Genomic DNA, 17,117 nt, shown 5'->3' with positions numbered 1-17,117 from the left:
AGGAAGAAGTGGCATGTAGCTGTAATCTGGTACAGTTGCAATGCAGCTGTTTTGGGACAGTTCTAGGTTAAAGATTGCAGCTCTCATAAAGTTTCCCACTGACTGCTATGTAGCCTACATTGCACGCTCAGAATTTGGCACAGAGCCACCAGCAATCGTGTGAGGTGTGCAGACCGGACGTCGTGAGTGATAGTATGGTCAGACGATGATGCAGACAATTCACGGAAGGCCAATCGAATGTGCACAACCCCATACAGCTGAGTACACACGGGCCCTTTGCATCACTTCAGGTGAGAGATCTTGGACCACTACCTGTACAGCATGGGCCTTGAATGTACTGACTTTCATCTCTTTGTTTAACTGAAGAGGTTTCTGGCAGGGCAAGGATTTGACAGCTACACTGCGGTAAAGATAGTTCCAGTCTTTGCTGTCAGACACATATACCATGGGCATACAACATTTAGTGCCATGCTACAACAAATGCCAGAACAACGGTGGTGATTATGCCAAAAATTAGGTTAGGACTCACTGTTACTAATGTAATAAATTACAACTAATATTCTTGTTTTATTTATTCCTAATCGGTAGGGACCTTGATATTTTATATTATTTTCAAATTGGTATATTCTCTTATTTTTTATTTTTTTCTATACGGTGTTATTTCTCCCAAAAATCACATTTTCATTATAGTGCATTTTCTGGCAAATATCTGAAATTATACCTTCATGGCGTTTTTAAACTAACGTTTCAAATTGTAAGTCACATGGCTTACACCTCTTCGTGAGTGTTTGATATCTTGAAAGTTATTTTGGGAAAGTTATTTTCCACACCTCTTTTTTAATTTTAAGGTAAGGATTTTAGATAATGGAACTTTCCCCGTATATAATGAAGGGTGCATAATGACCATAAGTGGCGACGCACCCAAAAAATTAAAATCAATCAATCTCACGTGAGAGATACCGATATATTATGGCACCAAAAATTGGCATTATCTTTTCTTGACTTGTATGTTACGTTTCCCAAAATTCGCACTTTTGTTTTAGAACATTTATCTGTCAAATATACCGAAACTTAATACTCCATTGTGCTTTTAAACTATTATCTTAAATTGGAGGTCACATGGTCTACGTATCTTTGTGACAGTTTGATATGTTGGAACCGATTTTTGAGGAAGTAAAAGTAAACCGGTCCCCTGCACTTTTCCATGAAGGAGTATAGGGGTGTGGAGTTAGGGCCCCACTTTCTTGATCACGGCTGAAGGTGGGGGTGATGTGATCAGCACCATGCTCCTGGCTACCTTTATCCCTCAAAGTATCCTCAAGGTACCAGCTTCATATGATGCTGGGTGGGCGCCGGAGCAGTTTGAATAGGTGGAAAACATCCCGGTTCTCCCCTCCAGGGTATCGACCCCGGGTCTCTCGCATAGTAGTCAGACGCCCTAACGACTGAGCTCCATTATTACTCGCTTAACAAATGCCGATGGTGCGCACTTAGCTTGGTAATTCAAAACATATCTCGTGCGACAAATACGAAGGTGCGGCTCCTGTGTGACAGTAGATACGCACTCGATCTCCTGTTAGAACCCTGCCACTTTACTCTGTGATGGAAATGGTTTTGATAGAGGTTGAAAAAATCGTGGGAAATACATGATTTAATGTGGCTGTCGGAATTATTCAATGTACATATAATTCTATAGTTTACTCGAGTAAAATATTGGAAAACTTGAATGTTCTATGTACACAAACATGGCCTAGCAAAGACAAGAATGTTGGATTTCATCGAATTTTTTGTTGTTTTAGGACATTTTTTTAAAAAAAATCGTTAAAAACGCCAACAATTCGCATTATTTCGATATTTCGAACGGGCAAAAAATGTGTCCAGACATCACTGCACATTCCTAAACATAACTTCGCAGCAATTACCATTTTTCACAGTTTTGGCGTTTGCGAAAAATCAATATCCCTACTAACTGGAAATTACTTTCTGGGCACCCCTCGTATAAATCAGTAGATGGAAAAGTAAAAATTTAGCAGGGCTGGCAGAGAAAAGTCAATTCTTGAAGAAAGTGATTTGCTTTTATGATTCGAGTAAATATATTAAAATATTGACGTATTTATTATTAGTATTTTATTTCATAATATTGGACATTAACCTTACTCAGTGAGAGATTAATGACCATCTCTCATGAGTTTAAAGACAGGACAGAGAGTGGCGTTAATTTCATTGCAATACTAGTGTTGCAGTAAATTTGAGGTTGGGAGTTTGCCAATTTTTATAACGTTCACCAATGCAGATTTGTGTTTCACTTTTTCGTGATAGTATTCAATATATATCCCGTTCGGTTGGATTGTTCTTGATATCTAAGAATAGTGCTATGTCATTGTAAACGTATGTTAACTTCTGCGAAACCAGTAATACGTTAGGATGATGAAAGAAAACCTTCGTAAGCACTGCTATATTAAATAAGGTGAAGTGAGTCAGAAGAGTAATAAAATTCCAGCAGCATATTTGCAGTCTAAAGCTCTTCTTGTTTATGCATTCGATTTTTGTCCATGCAATTTCTGTCGCATGTTGTAGTGAGATACTTTGTCGGGTGGCGATGTTCGACAAAACTCGTATGTATCAATGGAACCTATTTGTTTCTATGTTCCTTCAGTTTGTCCAACAAAATGCCTTACTACGACGTCCGACAACTATCGGAGGGCGCCACCCGCTCTTATTCCCTCCATCTGTTGACAAGTCCCCTTACTACTCCCATACGGACAAGAATAAATGATAATTCAATGCATTTTCCACGTAATATTTAGAGGCTTAACCTTTACTCCCCCGATGATATTATATGGTATCATCAGAGTAAGGTCGTTCTGGCCCGATGAAACCATATGGTATCATGGTGCATATTACGAAATGAATGTGCATTTTGGACCCTCATACTCTTCTGTTTGGGTGGAAACTCTGACACAGGTCTGGAGCAAACCTGGGAAATTCATATTGATGACCAACTTCCCCCCTCTCTGCAACATATCCATGCCACATTTCCGAACATTTTCACATTTTGGCTCATTATTCAACTTGTATGGCACCCAGGAACATGAAACATGTTCCAATCTCTTTGGAAACGTCCATTCTTTGAAAAGAAGGTTTGCGGCTTCTCCCCAAAATAGCAGGAGAAGAGGGGGCAAACTCCAGATTTTCATGTTTTTTTTTTCATTGAAATTCGGTAGTAGCGCCCCCAAACCCCTCTTCCTTGGTTCGGCGTTCTGAATTGTACACGCTTGCATGCTATGATGTTTTAGCTGAAAAACAAAACTTGTCCGAAGTAGATTGCTCCCATAGTGTCCGAGTTATAACAATCTTCCTCCAAAAATGCAAATTACCTATTTTTCGAAAAAAAAAAATCACATTTAGGCTTATTATTCAACTTGTATGGCACCCAAGAACATGAAACATGTTTAATTCTGTTGAGAAATGTCCATTCTTTGAAAAGAATACTAAAGTTTGCACCTTCTTCCCAAATAGCGGGAGAAGAAGGGGCATACTACAGATTTTTATGTTTTTTTCATTGAAATTCGGGGGTCGCGCTCCCCAACCCCCCCTTCCTCGGTTCGGCGTTCTCCCATAGTGCCCGAGTTATATCAATTTTCTGAGCAATATGCAAATTACCTATTTTTCGTAAAAAACAGATTTTCACATTTTGGCTTATTATTCAACTTGTATGGCACCCAACAACATGAAACATATTTCATTCTCTTTGGAAACGTCCACTCTTTCAATAGAATACTAAGGTTTGCGCCTTCTCACCAAAATAGCGGGAGAAGAGGGGGCAAACTCCAGATATTTGTTTTTTTCCATTAAAATTCGGGGGTCGCGCCCCCCAAGCCCCCTTCCACGGTTCGGCGTTCTGAATTATACACGGTTGCATGCTCTGATGTTTTAGCTGGAAAACAAAAGTTATCCGAAGTAGATTGCTCCCATAGTGCCCGAGTTATAACAATTTACCTACAAAAATGCAAATTACCTGTTTTTCGTAAAAAAGAAAATCACATTTTGGCTTATTTTTAAACTTGTATGGCACCCAAAAACATTAAATATGTTACGTTCTCTTGAGAAATGTCCATTCTTTGAAAAGAATACTAAAGTTCGCGCCCTCTCACCAAAATAGCGGGGGAAGAAGGGGCAAACTCCATATTTTTACGTTTTTTCCATTGAAATTCGGGGGTCGTGCCCACAAACCCCCTTCCTCGGTCCGGCGTTCTGAATTGTACACGGTTGCATGCTCGAATGTTTTAGCTGAAAAACAAAACTTATCCGAAGTAGATTGCTCGCATAGTGCCCTAGTTATAACAATTTTCCTCCAAAAATGAAAATTACCTATTTTTCGCAACAAAAAAATAATTCACGTTTTGGCTTTATTCAACTTGTATGGCACCCAAGAACATGAAACATGTTTCATTCTCTTGAGAAATGTCCATTCTTTGAAAATAATACTAAAGTTCGCGCCTTTTCCCCAAAATAGCGGGAGGAGAGGAGGCAAACTCCAGATTCTTATGTTTTTTCCATTGAAATTCGGGGGACATGCCCCCCCCCCAAGCCCCCCTTCCCCGGTTCGGTGTTGTGAATTGTACACGGTTGCATGCGCTGATGTTTTAGCTGCAAAACAAAAGTTATCCGAAGTAGATTGCTCCCATAGTGCCCGAGTTATAACAATTCTCCTCCAAAGAGTGTTCGAATTTAAAATGCCCGGGCGAGAGAAATTTCTCTCTCTCTCTCTCTCTCTCTTCTCCTGCCATCACTGGTTTCTGGCGTTGTGGTTGTGTTGCGCAGAAAAGGGGCCTAAAAGTTACGAACGAGATTCCTGTTCCCGTGCAGAATTCCATAACGATATCTTTAAATAAAAAAATAAAATAAAAAATAAAAAAAGTCAATGAAGACGAAATTCCCTGACATTTCCCTGACTTTTTTTGACACCTCAAATTCCCTGACTTTTCCCGGTTTTCCAGGTCTGTCGCCACCCTGCAAACTTACTTCTACGTTAGGTTAACTCAGGTTGTCAATCAATATAGTTTGCAACTGAACTACTCTTATGCTTTAATATAAATTTAAAAACAGTACAAGGATGTTGCAGTAATACGTCTTCAAAATGTACAAGCTGATTTGTATGGTAAGGATGTTTGTTCAGTTGTTTGAACCACTCCGTTCTCTTTCTTATCGTGTTCTGCACTTGGGATGCAATTATGCTGCGAGGCTGCCGGCAAATTTTCCTGGCGGTTGGGTTTCCTTCTTCTTCGGAGCAATTCTTCCTCCTCTGTTTTTCGAATCATTTTCTTCACCAACCATTCGAGAGTGAAAAACGAAAAACAAATCCTGTCGTTTCTGACGAAGGGGCGCTCGACCGTTCTTTGTCTTGTTCTCCGAGATGGAGAGAATCTGTGGATACGCAAAACTCTCTTCTTTCCAGCTTGTTTAAAGGAGCTGCATCCACAGACGTACTGAAAAATAGGGCTACCGTGTTGAAACCAAGATTTCAAGTTGAACCTGGACTTGCAGGAACGTCGATAAGAGAGGTGCAGGCCTTTCGAAACTTTCAAGTAGCCCTTTATTTCCTTTTTTCTGGTATACAGAGGAAAATTTACTTTAATATTGAAAAAATCCTTCCAATTTTATTTATAAAACTTTCCACGCATGTTACAATCGGTTCATCTTTTAGCTATTGGACGTGATGGGATACAAACCAAGCTAGCCCTAGATGTAAACATAATAATGGTCTACAATAATCTTCTTTAATATTTCGAGTTTGCTTGCGGAAATTGTCATTACCTTTCTTTTCATTTTTAAATAACAAGTACTTCATTCGCTTCTTAATGTTTGTGTTTCTTGTATCACGTGTATCATTAAATCCGAAAAATGAACATGCCATAATAATTTTTTGCACTCTTGCTGACCGAATTTTAAAATCTGCAGCACTATGATAGAGTAGGTCATTAGAATGTATCTCATAACTATTCCAGTTGAGCCTTCTTTAGGAAGGTCACTCCGGTGCAAGAATTAATTACTTTTAATCCAATCTTGTATTATTTAGTTTTAAGATCACATTTCACAATGTGATTCATGGTTTTCTTAGCCCATATTAGCAAAAAAAAAAAAAAAAAAAAAAAAAAAAAAAAAAAAAAAAAAAAAAAAAAAAACCTCGCTTCTAAGGAAAGGGGATTATTTCTAGTTTTTCTCCCCCTGATCATATCTGTGCAGCTACGTTTAAGGTGTCAATGGGTGCTTCACTTATGCACTATGTTCCTGCGCGTATGATACCTGCACAACGGTCACTGGAATAACCAAACAATAGGATTTCTCACAAGCCATGTGTATTTGTTTACAGTGACTTCCTTCTTACTGTGAAAAGATAATAGTAGCTTCATCACTCTATTAGAAATATCAAATTTTGAAATCAAGTGTACAGTCACCGGCAATAAAAATAAGACACCCAGATCCTGAAATACTAGCTTCCCTCCACTGAGTTATATGTGTTGCCTAACTCTACGGAGATGAGTGGATTTTAAGGGGAGGCGATACAGTTACGCACCGATTGTGCATTTATTTCAATATCGCCCGAATGGGCACTGCTACTAAAAAAGACTGGGTGTATCCAAGAGGAAGAATTTTTCTCCATGTTGCAAGTGGAAGCGTTTTTTTCTGTTCATTATTAAGCTGGACACAATGTTTGAAAAATATGATGAATAAGAATTTTCGGAATCCCATGTAGTAAGGTAGGTGTGCGCAATTTCGCCACGTTAAGCTTTGAACGACCGTTACAAATTCCTGATAAGTATGATGATAACGTCTATACTGGAAATTGATAGTATATATGTTACGGTATGTGTGGAAAAAAAATCACGTTCATGCGCTATTAATCAGGTACTTCAAAAGACAAAAGAAAAAAACCTTGCAACTGGCGAAATTGAATACACCCTGTACACAATTTTGCCACCCACTGTAAACAGAGGGGACAGGACAAACCGCGCTACAAAACAAACATATTTTCACCCCATGAATATAATGAAAAAAGTATAGATAGTAATGACATACATAATATACAGGGTGGGCCAAAAGTCCCTTACCACCCCTTGTAAAAATCGTTTTACTGGAAATTGATTAATAACAACCATGTGTGACCACATTAGGCCTAGGGGGAAGTCATAAGGGGGGTGCCCTTGACGGCGGCCATCTTGAAAGCCGCCATCTTGGATACAAGTCCAGTTTTGTAAATAGGAAGGTAGGCATGCGATACATGGCGAAATTGCAAGCACTTCCAATGACTACACAAATGGGGTGAAAATATGACTCTCAATGTATACGACACAACACTACACATATCATTGTAGGCAGAAAGCGTTCGTCTTCACAATGCAATACTTGCTACATAGCTTCGAACCCTCCTTCCTGGACAAAAGGACCGCACTTTGTTGCTCTCGATCTTATAACAACGCTACGTCTCGCACACACAATGGCTGCCTGTCTTTTCCGTCTAGCTCCTCCCCATCAAAATGAGACAAAACACGATCAGCGTGCGCTACCTACCTATACACTAGCACCATCTGCCGACTTAGGCCGACGTGTTGGGAAATACAGGTATCTGGCAGAATTTAAAACATGGCGAAATTGCGCACACCCACCTTATATCCCCCCAAAAAACGGAACCCACCTTATATCCCCCCCCCCAAAACGGACCCCAACTTTCGATAGGCTTCATGTCTTAATTTTTTGTCGGAATTAAATGCAACTTCGGTTATAACTAGTTTATTGCGTTTAGAACATCAAATTAAAACATGGAAGTCTTTGGCCTTTTCTTTTTCATTGTAGAACATGTGTTCGAGATGACTTCCGTTTAGCTGCTTGCATTTCTTGAGGCGCAGCACAAGTTGTCCTTGCAAACAAACCGAGGAATGGCTCTTATCTCCTCCCTGATGGTTTCCTTGAGTTCAGTGATGGTCCTGGGTCTCCCTGCGTAGACTCGGTCCTTGAGATTGCCCCAAAGAAAGAAATCTGAGGGCTATGAGGTGCCCACTCAAAATCAGTCTTGAGACTGATCACACGGTTTCTAAAGTTCTCCTTCAGCCAATCTCGGGACAGGTTTGAGGTGTGAGAGCTTGCTCCATCTTACTGGAACCAGAACATTCGTTTACTAGTAGTCTCACGGGATATACCGAGGAACTGACTTCGCGCACAGGGCATCTCGAACTTTGCTGAACTGACTCTTTTAGGCTCTCGACCAGCTCGGCTGTACGGTTCCTGGGACGTCCTGAGGGGCTTGGACGGTTTTCACTTGCTGCATTGAAGTTCTCCACGGTCCCATACTTCTCAAAGTATGCTTTTGGAGGGGGCCTTATCACTTTCGAACTGATGCATGAAAGTCTCCTGGATTTTCTTGAACGAGCCTGTCTTGTAGTAATGTTTCACGGAGTATATTCTTTGCTCGAGCTTCCATTGAGGTCTAGTTGTGCTCACAGGCGTTGCTTCTGCCATGTCCTCTAAAATAAGGGTGATTAGTGATTGGATGTACGAGATATCACAAAGAGTGCGCGCGGGGCTCGTTTTTATTGAATCACCCCGTATTCCTTATGGGGAATCAACTTCAACATCAAGTTACGGCTAATCAAATGGAAATTTCGAATTTTCCGCTGGTGAAATGCATCTTCAAACTGCCCTCTTCACGTTGACATCTTTTTTTCTATTCCATCGGAAGTTTTATATTCACAAGAGAACGAATCAAATCATATGATCAATGCTTTTCTCCTTGCCACCTAACAGTGTTGTCAAACCTGATGCGCATAAAATAACTAAATTTCACATTAAAGGGAGTTAAAACTGACTTTCATGGAGCTAGATTTTCGAAGGCTGGATAAAGTGCCTCCTAGGGTCATGTTAGTTGTCAAAGGGGTGGGGGGCACTGCTATTATCGTTACCTCTAAATTGATGACAATTTATTCTTAGTTTTCAACATCCAGATCCGGCGTCATCGCCTACCTCAATAATCCAGCGATGGTCGTATGAAATCGAAAATAAAATAATTTCCTGATAACAATATTATGTCAATTTCACGTCAAACACGGCGATATAAAGAAGTATCAGAGGGGGGTGGGGCGACGCAGCCAATATAACAATATCACGTCACGTGCAAAATGTATAATTGTGAAAAAAGTTGTTCTATGTGGGCCGGAACCAGTGATGGCATCATAGTGGGGCACGGGGGTGGGTGTCCCAGTTCACAGCCGAACGAGTGCACGAAAGAGCCAGATCTGGCTCCAAGAGAGCTTAGTTGGCACACTGCCACGGACGGAAGAGTTTGGGAAAAGTCCCGTGGAGACTGTATCGCATGGAAAATTTGCAATGGCAATATCTGCACCCGCCATAGTTAGACAACACACACACACAACGCCTTGCAAGAAAGCGAATGTTTCAGGATCTAGGTGTCCCAATTTTATTGCCGGTTACTGTACAATGAATTAAAGTGTAAAATAACAGTGTATGCCTCCTTGGATATACAGGGTGAGTCACATAAAATTACCACCGGAAATATTTCGTGATCAACAATAAATATTGAAAAACTGCTTTCGCAGATATAGGTATGAGAGTGGCTCATGAAATTAGTGGAAACAATACGTTCAACTACGCAAGGAGGTACTATTTTCAACACAAACTTAGTTTTTTTTAATTTTTTTTATGGAAATCCCATTTTATTTTCAGCTCATTTGAAAGTACGGATAAAATCATTAAGAATGGCGTTTGTTACATTTGTAATACGTCAAGTAGTTCTCAAGTAATTGTAATCTGAAATTGAAAGGAAATTTACTTTCACCAGGCTCTGCACCAAGGGTCCCGGGTTCGAATCCCGGTCGGGCTTGGTTGTTTGTGAATGTCCATTCATCAATTTCATCATTTCATCACTCATCCCCATCTTCGCAAATTAGCCAAGAGGCACAAAACGCGAAGTAAAATAAACTAAATCAATCAATCAATCAATCAAACCAGGCTCTGCAAAATGTTTTGGGGAGGTAGTCACTAGATCCTGAAACGTTCGCTTCGCTGCATGACGTTATGTGTGTTGCCTAACCCTACGAAAAAAAATCATGGTAGGCTATTTTCATGCATAAATTCCTATAATTCAAAAGTAAAAGTGTAAAAGAAATAAAAATGAAACGTAAACACAATATTGTCAGAATTAATGTACATAATGTGCATGGCATATTCTTTATTGAAAAAAATTAAATGTTCCGTTGAGAAAATAGCTACCCAAATTTTAATTACACCACCTTTACCAAATTCCCTCTTTCCTCGACATAGGCATTTAATATCTCTAGCGAAAGAGCTCTTTAAAGCCTTTCCAGCGACGTCTGAATCACTTCTATAGGTGCCCTAATTGCCCTAATATTGCAAATTTATGGTGAAAAAATTGTTTAAATCACTTAATTTTGCACTCCTATAATTTCGGAAATACAAAAGATATGGATCTCCAACTTTGCATAGGTTCTTACCACAGGTGACCTGTTCAAATGAATCGAAAAAAGTAAAGTTGAAGACCTTGTTAATTTGACATGGAATGAGCAATGACCAATTATAAAGCACAATTTAAAAAGAATTTAAAATTGTCAGATCAATTTTCGCCCTACATAGATGGATTCTCAGAGAATTATACAGACCGCGAAAATGTAGTAGTATGTGAGCACCAGAGATGATGTCACCCATAACAACATGGACCAAATCAAGCACTGACACATATCGTCCGCCACCGAAGCACTTGGAAACACAGGAAACCGTTTGCATAGGCCCTTCTCGAGTAACAAATAGCTTTAAGTAATATGAAAAAGAAAATTTTAACTTACCCACATGTGTAACAACTACAGTAGCGAAGCAAGAGCGTAATTCTTTTTATCTCTGTCAAGACTCACCTACAAAAATAAATAAATAAAAATCAGTAAATTAAATTAAATTAGATAAATTAAAGTATCACATTAAATTAGAGTATATTAAGATAAGTGTGTCGCCTGTCCTATCCATACTTTCGGCATTTAATGTTTTATATAAGGATACAACAAATATCTCTGGGGTCTTGAGATCCCTTCATAAACTTCAATGTATATCGTCACTCATCTTCATCTTCGCAATTAGCGAAAAGTGGAAGAAATATGACGTAAAATAAACCGAATCAATGATAACAGAAACATGGTCCAAATACTGCATTTTATGTAAAAACATGTTAACGTACACGGGAGATGTGTAATGGACCTCATAATATGTAAAAAAAAAAAAAAAATAGTATGTAACATGAAATTCACATATAGCGTTCCTAACATCGTAAATCGCCGACAGTTGCAACTTTTGCTTGCCTACATACAAAGGAAAACATATGGAATTACTAGGGCTCGTAAGTTGAGGAAAAATCATTTTTCTTCCTAGTGTCCAAAGACGAGGCCAAACATAATAATGTTCATTTTGGGTCATTGTAGGCCAGAAAAAGGTGGGTTTTGTTTGTCCTTTTTTGCCGTTTTTTGGCTTATTGGTCCTTCTTTAGCCTATTTTTAGGTCTTAATGGCTTTTTTTCGCAACTTCACCTTCTTTCGACTAGGTTTTTACTGGTGATTCTCAATTCGAATCATCATCAGTTCATCACCTCTTAAACATCCTTTCTGTAGTAAAGAAATATATAAATATATTTGAACCATCCCTGAAACGCGAGGAAAATATTTTTGGACGATTGAAGCAGGTACGGTACAAGGTCCTTTAACCGTAACTTGTCTGGAAGGTGTAAGTGGCGCAACTTTACCTTGTTTTGAAGCTTTCAGCACGGTGTATACGACCAGACAGCACGCGCCTGAAAAGATCTCAAGTCAGATAAGGAGGTGCCGTGCATATTCATTAAATATGTAATTAAAACTGAAGTTATTAATTAATTTGGATCACATTTATACGTCCTTTTTCCGTTTTTAGGTCTTTTTTTTATATATTTTAGGTCTTTTTATAGGTCTTTTTTGGCAATTTATCTTCAACTTCCGAGACCTAGTAATTACATAAAAATCATTTTAAAATACATAACTTTTAACGAAAATGTCCACTTAACATCCAGAGTTATCCCAGCGGGATGTGAAAGTGCATATGGTAGTCAGTGAGAACAGATATGCTGGAGAGAGTTAGAGTATCACCTTGACGTTGTTAGGACAGCTATAGATGTTACAATTATAAGGTATTATATGAATGGTTGACGCTCACCTACCACTATGGAGTTGTAAACACAAAATATATGACCATTTGAAATCCGACGAATCATTTTGAAATACCCTGTATAAAATTACTGTGTTCGGAATAACATTTATGTATAATTATAGATTATGTTTGCTAATTTTGGGTCCCTTGAAATCCTGCACCTATTCCTACATGTTAATGGGACGCTATACATGTATCGCATACCCTATTAACGTTTTCAGTGTCAATCACTGGAATTTTATTTTCTAACTTAGCGGCGACATCCTTGGTTTACACGAGTGTTTGACCTCAAAGTAACATGAATCAGTTCCCGAAGATTTACTTTTACTTACATGAATAAGTTATTTACACGCCCACGCCTTAATTTTTCAGCGGGGCGTGAATTCCGATGAAAAATTGGCGCTTCGTGTCCAAAGTTTCACTTCACAGTTTCTCCATTACACATCTAGTCTCTCTGTGATTCATGTCGAGGAACAGCGATTCTTCTGTGCTTACAGATTCCTCATATACTACGGTGCTTGTTGACAGCGTCGGACACGCCAACTTCTCTTCGCTGCTATGATATTCAACAGACTACGGAGACAGACCAACCATTCATCTCAACGGACTACGACGATGACGGAAATCCCTCTCCCAACGGGGGAGCAGCGATGGGTAACCAACGAAAGCCTGATTCAACAGTCTAAAGTAACGGCTGCCAGCATGGACGTCCGCAGGATTTTTTCCAGGGGGAGGGGGCAAACAAGGCACATTATCCCCAAAAAATAGTGTTGTTCCCTAAAAAAAAACATTGCTTAATTTTGAATTTATGATGTTCATGCAATAATTAACACATATTATTGTGGCTAGAATGCAATTATATGTGCGAGATACAAATTTTTTGGTTGACTTTCATTTTCCAGGGGGGGGGGCACGGCCTCCCCTTGCCCCCCCCTTCCGGACGCCCATGGCTGCCAGGGATCTCGGGTTCGAATCCCGGTCTGGAGACGGATGTTATTTATGAGTGACCCATCACCACTCATTCTCATCTTCGCGATTGGCCATAAGTGGATGAAAAGCGAAGTAAAATAAACCTTTAATTTTAACGCCACCGCGGTAGATCAAAGCGTTCAGCGGTCAACTAGCGATTACCTAGAAAAGGGAGTAAAGTGACTCAAATATTGAATATATATATATATATTGATATCATCCGATTTCGAAGTCATTTAACTCAGTAACCGTTCGCTAAAACACATCAAACAACGTACTGTTATGAAGAGGATATTCGTGAGTTTGACATGATTGCCTGATGTTTAAACCTTATAAGATTCAACTACTTGATGAACTGCGAAATCTGATCACAGCAGCAGTGGAAGCAGTGACTCCAGACATGTTCGCATCTGTATCGGACGAATTCTCCCACCGTATGGACATATACCGATTGTCCAAAGGGCATATGAACATTTTTTATGTAAAAAAAAAAAAAAATTATGTATAGATGTGTATTTTAAAAGCAATTCCAAGTTCCTGGTTTGATAAATAAAAGAAATATATAGCCTTTGGAAATCGGGTGATTCTTCTTGAAACACCCTATTGTAATTTAAGCTTGAATTTCTGTACTGTGGATTATTCGCGGAGATCAGCAACAGCACAGAGATTGTAACAAGGCTCCGCAAAAGCGTATGCCGAAAGCTTATTGGTCACAGTCCGTGAGAAAGAAGGCATTCATAAAGGCTCGCCCCCTGGGCTAAACCATTCCCAGCATCGTGCATCTGTCGGAAACGCAGCCTCTTCCTGGAGGAGAAAGCAAGGGAAAGCAGAAGAAGAAGGGCAATAAAAATCAAACCGAAATCGACCGAAACTCCGATGTGTAACACGATTGCTTAATCCCCATGAATAGGACTTTCGCTTAATTTCTGGACCCTCCGGGCTTTTACAAGGAGGAAACCGTCTCCGCAGAGGCAGCGAGGATCTCCGTAATTTAAAAAGTTTGAATCTTTTCGGAGCCCCAGGCATTCTCGTTTGGCAGGGCCGGGGCAGGGGAAGGATCCTTCTAGCAAAATAAGTTCATCGAACTCGACACCTCTTTGAAAATCTCTCACGCCTTGCCGATATTTTCGTTGTACAACAGTTTGGTAAGAAAGTACCAGCTTGAGTTTCCTCCCAAATGCGAATTCCCATTAAGGCTTCGTTCATTCGGAAATTAACAAGGGATGTGAAGGATAAAAATTGTGATCGCACAAACAAGCACACGCTAAAATGTTGACTGGAGAAGTTACCGCCACGCATTTACCGTAAAAATTGATTGATTGATTTGGTGTTTTAAGTCCACTTCATGCACAGTAAGGCTAATCGAAATTATACCTAAAGTTTAAAGTTGGATCCGAACCACTATGTGCCTCCACCGGTTATCGAACCCGGGACCCCTTGATTACAAGGCGACACTGTGCCATCGGGGAGGCCCTTACCGTAAAAATTACTGACAATTTCTGTTAAACTATAACATTTATTAAATAGATATCCGTAATGAATTCAAGTTTAATTATTCTGTTTTTTGTTTCTTAAATAATATATTTATGATGCACACAACTGTAATTTATAATCATTTTGAGCATATTCAGATTTCAATTTCAATTTCTTTTTCGTGTATGTCTAAATGCTGCGCTCCAATTGGTATAACATGTATGAGTGTGTGTGTGTTTAATATTCCACCAAGTCACCGACGCCATAAATGCACCCACCTTCATGAAAACAAAGGCTGTGCTCCTTCTTTGTAAATTATCAGGCAGAGTTAAATTTTAATCGTAGAATGTTGCAAAAATTACGGTAACTTGCAACAGTGCAATTTCAAGTTTTCCAGGCCTAAACGACACGTTTTATTATAGGTTATTTTTGAGAAAATTTGTATCAGAATATTTGAATTTGAAAGGTACGATCTTCACTAGATACCAACAATTGGGACAAATTTTATCACACAATTCGATTATTCTTACATTTGCACCCACAAGCAAGAAGCAATCATGATGAACAGGAACGATAACTCGCCATTTTTGTGCAAGATCGCTCTCGTATGCGCGTGTGGACTCCAGAGCGAACAGATGTACTGTGTACCGTTCGTGCTGTGGGAAATCTCTCGTCATCTGATTCGTGCATAATAGTGAGGTGCCATGGCTGCTTTAGTAAAAAAGGAGGGCGCCTTTTTCCACGGTAGTATATACTTCTCAGCGCGAGCGGTTTTTACTCCTGTTCTGCTGTTTACTGGCCTTGAGGTTCAGTGTGCGGGCGGGATGCTTGTACTGCATGGAGGGCTGGCTGGCCTCCAAAGTGTACGAGAGTTTGTTGTCCGACAGTGAACATACATTACGATTAGAACTAGTCTGGGTACAGCTATTTCTTTACATCCTGACCAAAATTAACGCAATATACATTAGAACAGTAATTTCCATAGTATTTCGGACCCAACTTTAAACTGTAGGTCTAGTCCCGATTAGCCTTTCTGTGCATACAGTGGACTTAAAAAACTCAACATCAATAATTTCCACATAATTCTTGGACACAAACAACGAAAATACTGATTTATTATGTATTGATTTGGATTATTTTACTTCGCTTCTTGCTACTTTTGTCTAATCGCGAAGATGAGGATGAATGATGAAATGATGAAAGGACACTCACCAAGAACGCCCATCTGCAGGCCGGGATTCGAATCCGGAACCCCTGGCGTTGTAGCGTGTTATACTAACCACTCTAACACTAAGAGCGGCAAACAATGAAAATAAAATGAAGAAATGTAAGGCAGACGTTCTGAAACATTTTGCAAAACACCGCAGCTTTCTCTCATCTATGATTCGTGCATAACAACAATTTGTAATGATAACGGGACTTCATGAACACCCTGTATAACTATGAGAGAGCCCATATTTTCAGAGGATAGGAAATGTCCCTTCCTTAGCTGGTAACGGAATTACAAATACAGGGGCTGGAAAAGAAAAACAAGTAGGGGGGAGGAAATCATTGGCTCCCAATTCCATCAAATCCCCAATCGACTCAGCACTACCAAATTCTAATTTGGCCTTCAAGATACGTTCCTAAATCATTATTATAATCATCACTCTGTTGCAGACACAATGTGATTATCTGCAACAGAAGAAAGCACGCCTATTCTCCGCCTCCTCATTGCAGCTAGTTTCAAGACTATATGAATATTTCGTTCTCTCGTGATAGCAACAGTTTGGTCAATACAAATTCCATCCCATGAATAAATTTGTAACGTATTATTACACTACGGTTGTAATTCAGGAAATGGAATTCGTTCCAACCGTCACGAAATCCCACTTCCCGCCCCCATTCCACTCTCCTACATTCCTTATAGGTTCACGGCCGGAACGTCGGAACTTCCATTTCGTTCCGAAACGAAAATGCTGACAATCGATCAACTTGCATGTAGCATATGTAATGTTATTTGTAGTGACTGGAAGAGCGACACCACACGCGGGCATTTATGGCGTTTCCTCCTACGTAAGCTGGAAAAGTCGCCGTCAGTTTTTTGGGAAGAGGCCGCCATAAATGAATAAAATTATGTGGGCTCAAATACTTAAGTTACAACTTCACAAAAAATCTCTTAAAACCTCATTTATGTTATAATATTAATGAACACCGACAATTCCTTACTTATTTTTATTTTAATCTGATAATTACTGATATTACAGGATTCTTGTTGGGAAACCTCGTGGTAAGAGATCTGTAGGAAGACCAAGATGGAAGGATAACGTTGAGATGGACCTAAAGAAAATCGATAAGGATGGAAAAGATTGGATTGATCTTGCCCAGGATGGGGACAGATGGAAGGCTTGTGCTGCTACAGCCATAAACCTTCGGGTTTAAGA

The 17,117-nt window shown here is 39.6% G+C and overlaps 1 protein-coding gene across 16 annotated transcripts in view; it reads right to left on the bottom strand.

The window, feature by feature from the left end:
- Rbfox1 (RNA-binding Fox protein 1) overlaps nt 1-17,117 on the bottom strand; it is an 886,300-nt gene that overhangs the window by 507,772 nt on the left and 361,411 nt on the right. For 2 of the 16 annotated variants that reach the window (XM_083136862.1, XM_083136869.1), the window contains exon 2: nt 10,875-10,940. The exons of the other annotated variants lie outside the window; for them this stretch is intronic. In XM_083136862.1, the coding sequence (XP_082992988.1) occupies nt 10,875-10,880 (6 nt within the window). In that variant the 5' untranslated portion in view covers nt 10,881-10,940. The remainder of the gene's footprint in view (nt 1-10,874; nt 10,941-17,117) is intronic. 16 annotated transcript variants of the gene reach the window in all.

This window comes from Lepisma saccharinum, chromosome 15 (genome assembly GCF_977018435.1).
Source record: "Lepisma saccharinum chromosome 15, izLepSacc3.1, whole genome shotgun sequence".
Classification (NCBI taxonomy): domain Eukaryota; kingdom Metazoa; phylum Arthropoda; class Insecta; order Zygentoma; family Lepismatidae; genus Lepisma; species Lepisma saccharinum.
The sequence above is the reverse complement of the archived record's forward strand: the minus strand, read 5'-3'. Positions and strand labels throughout refer to the sequence as shown.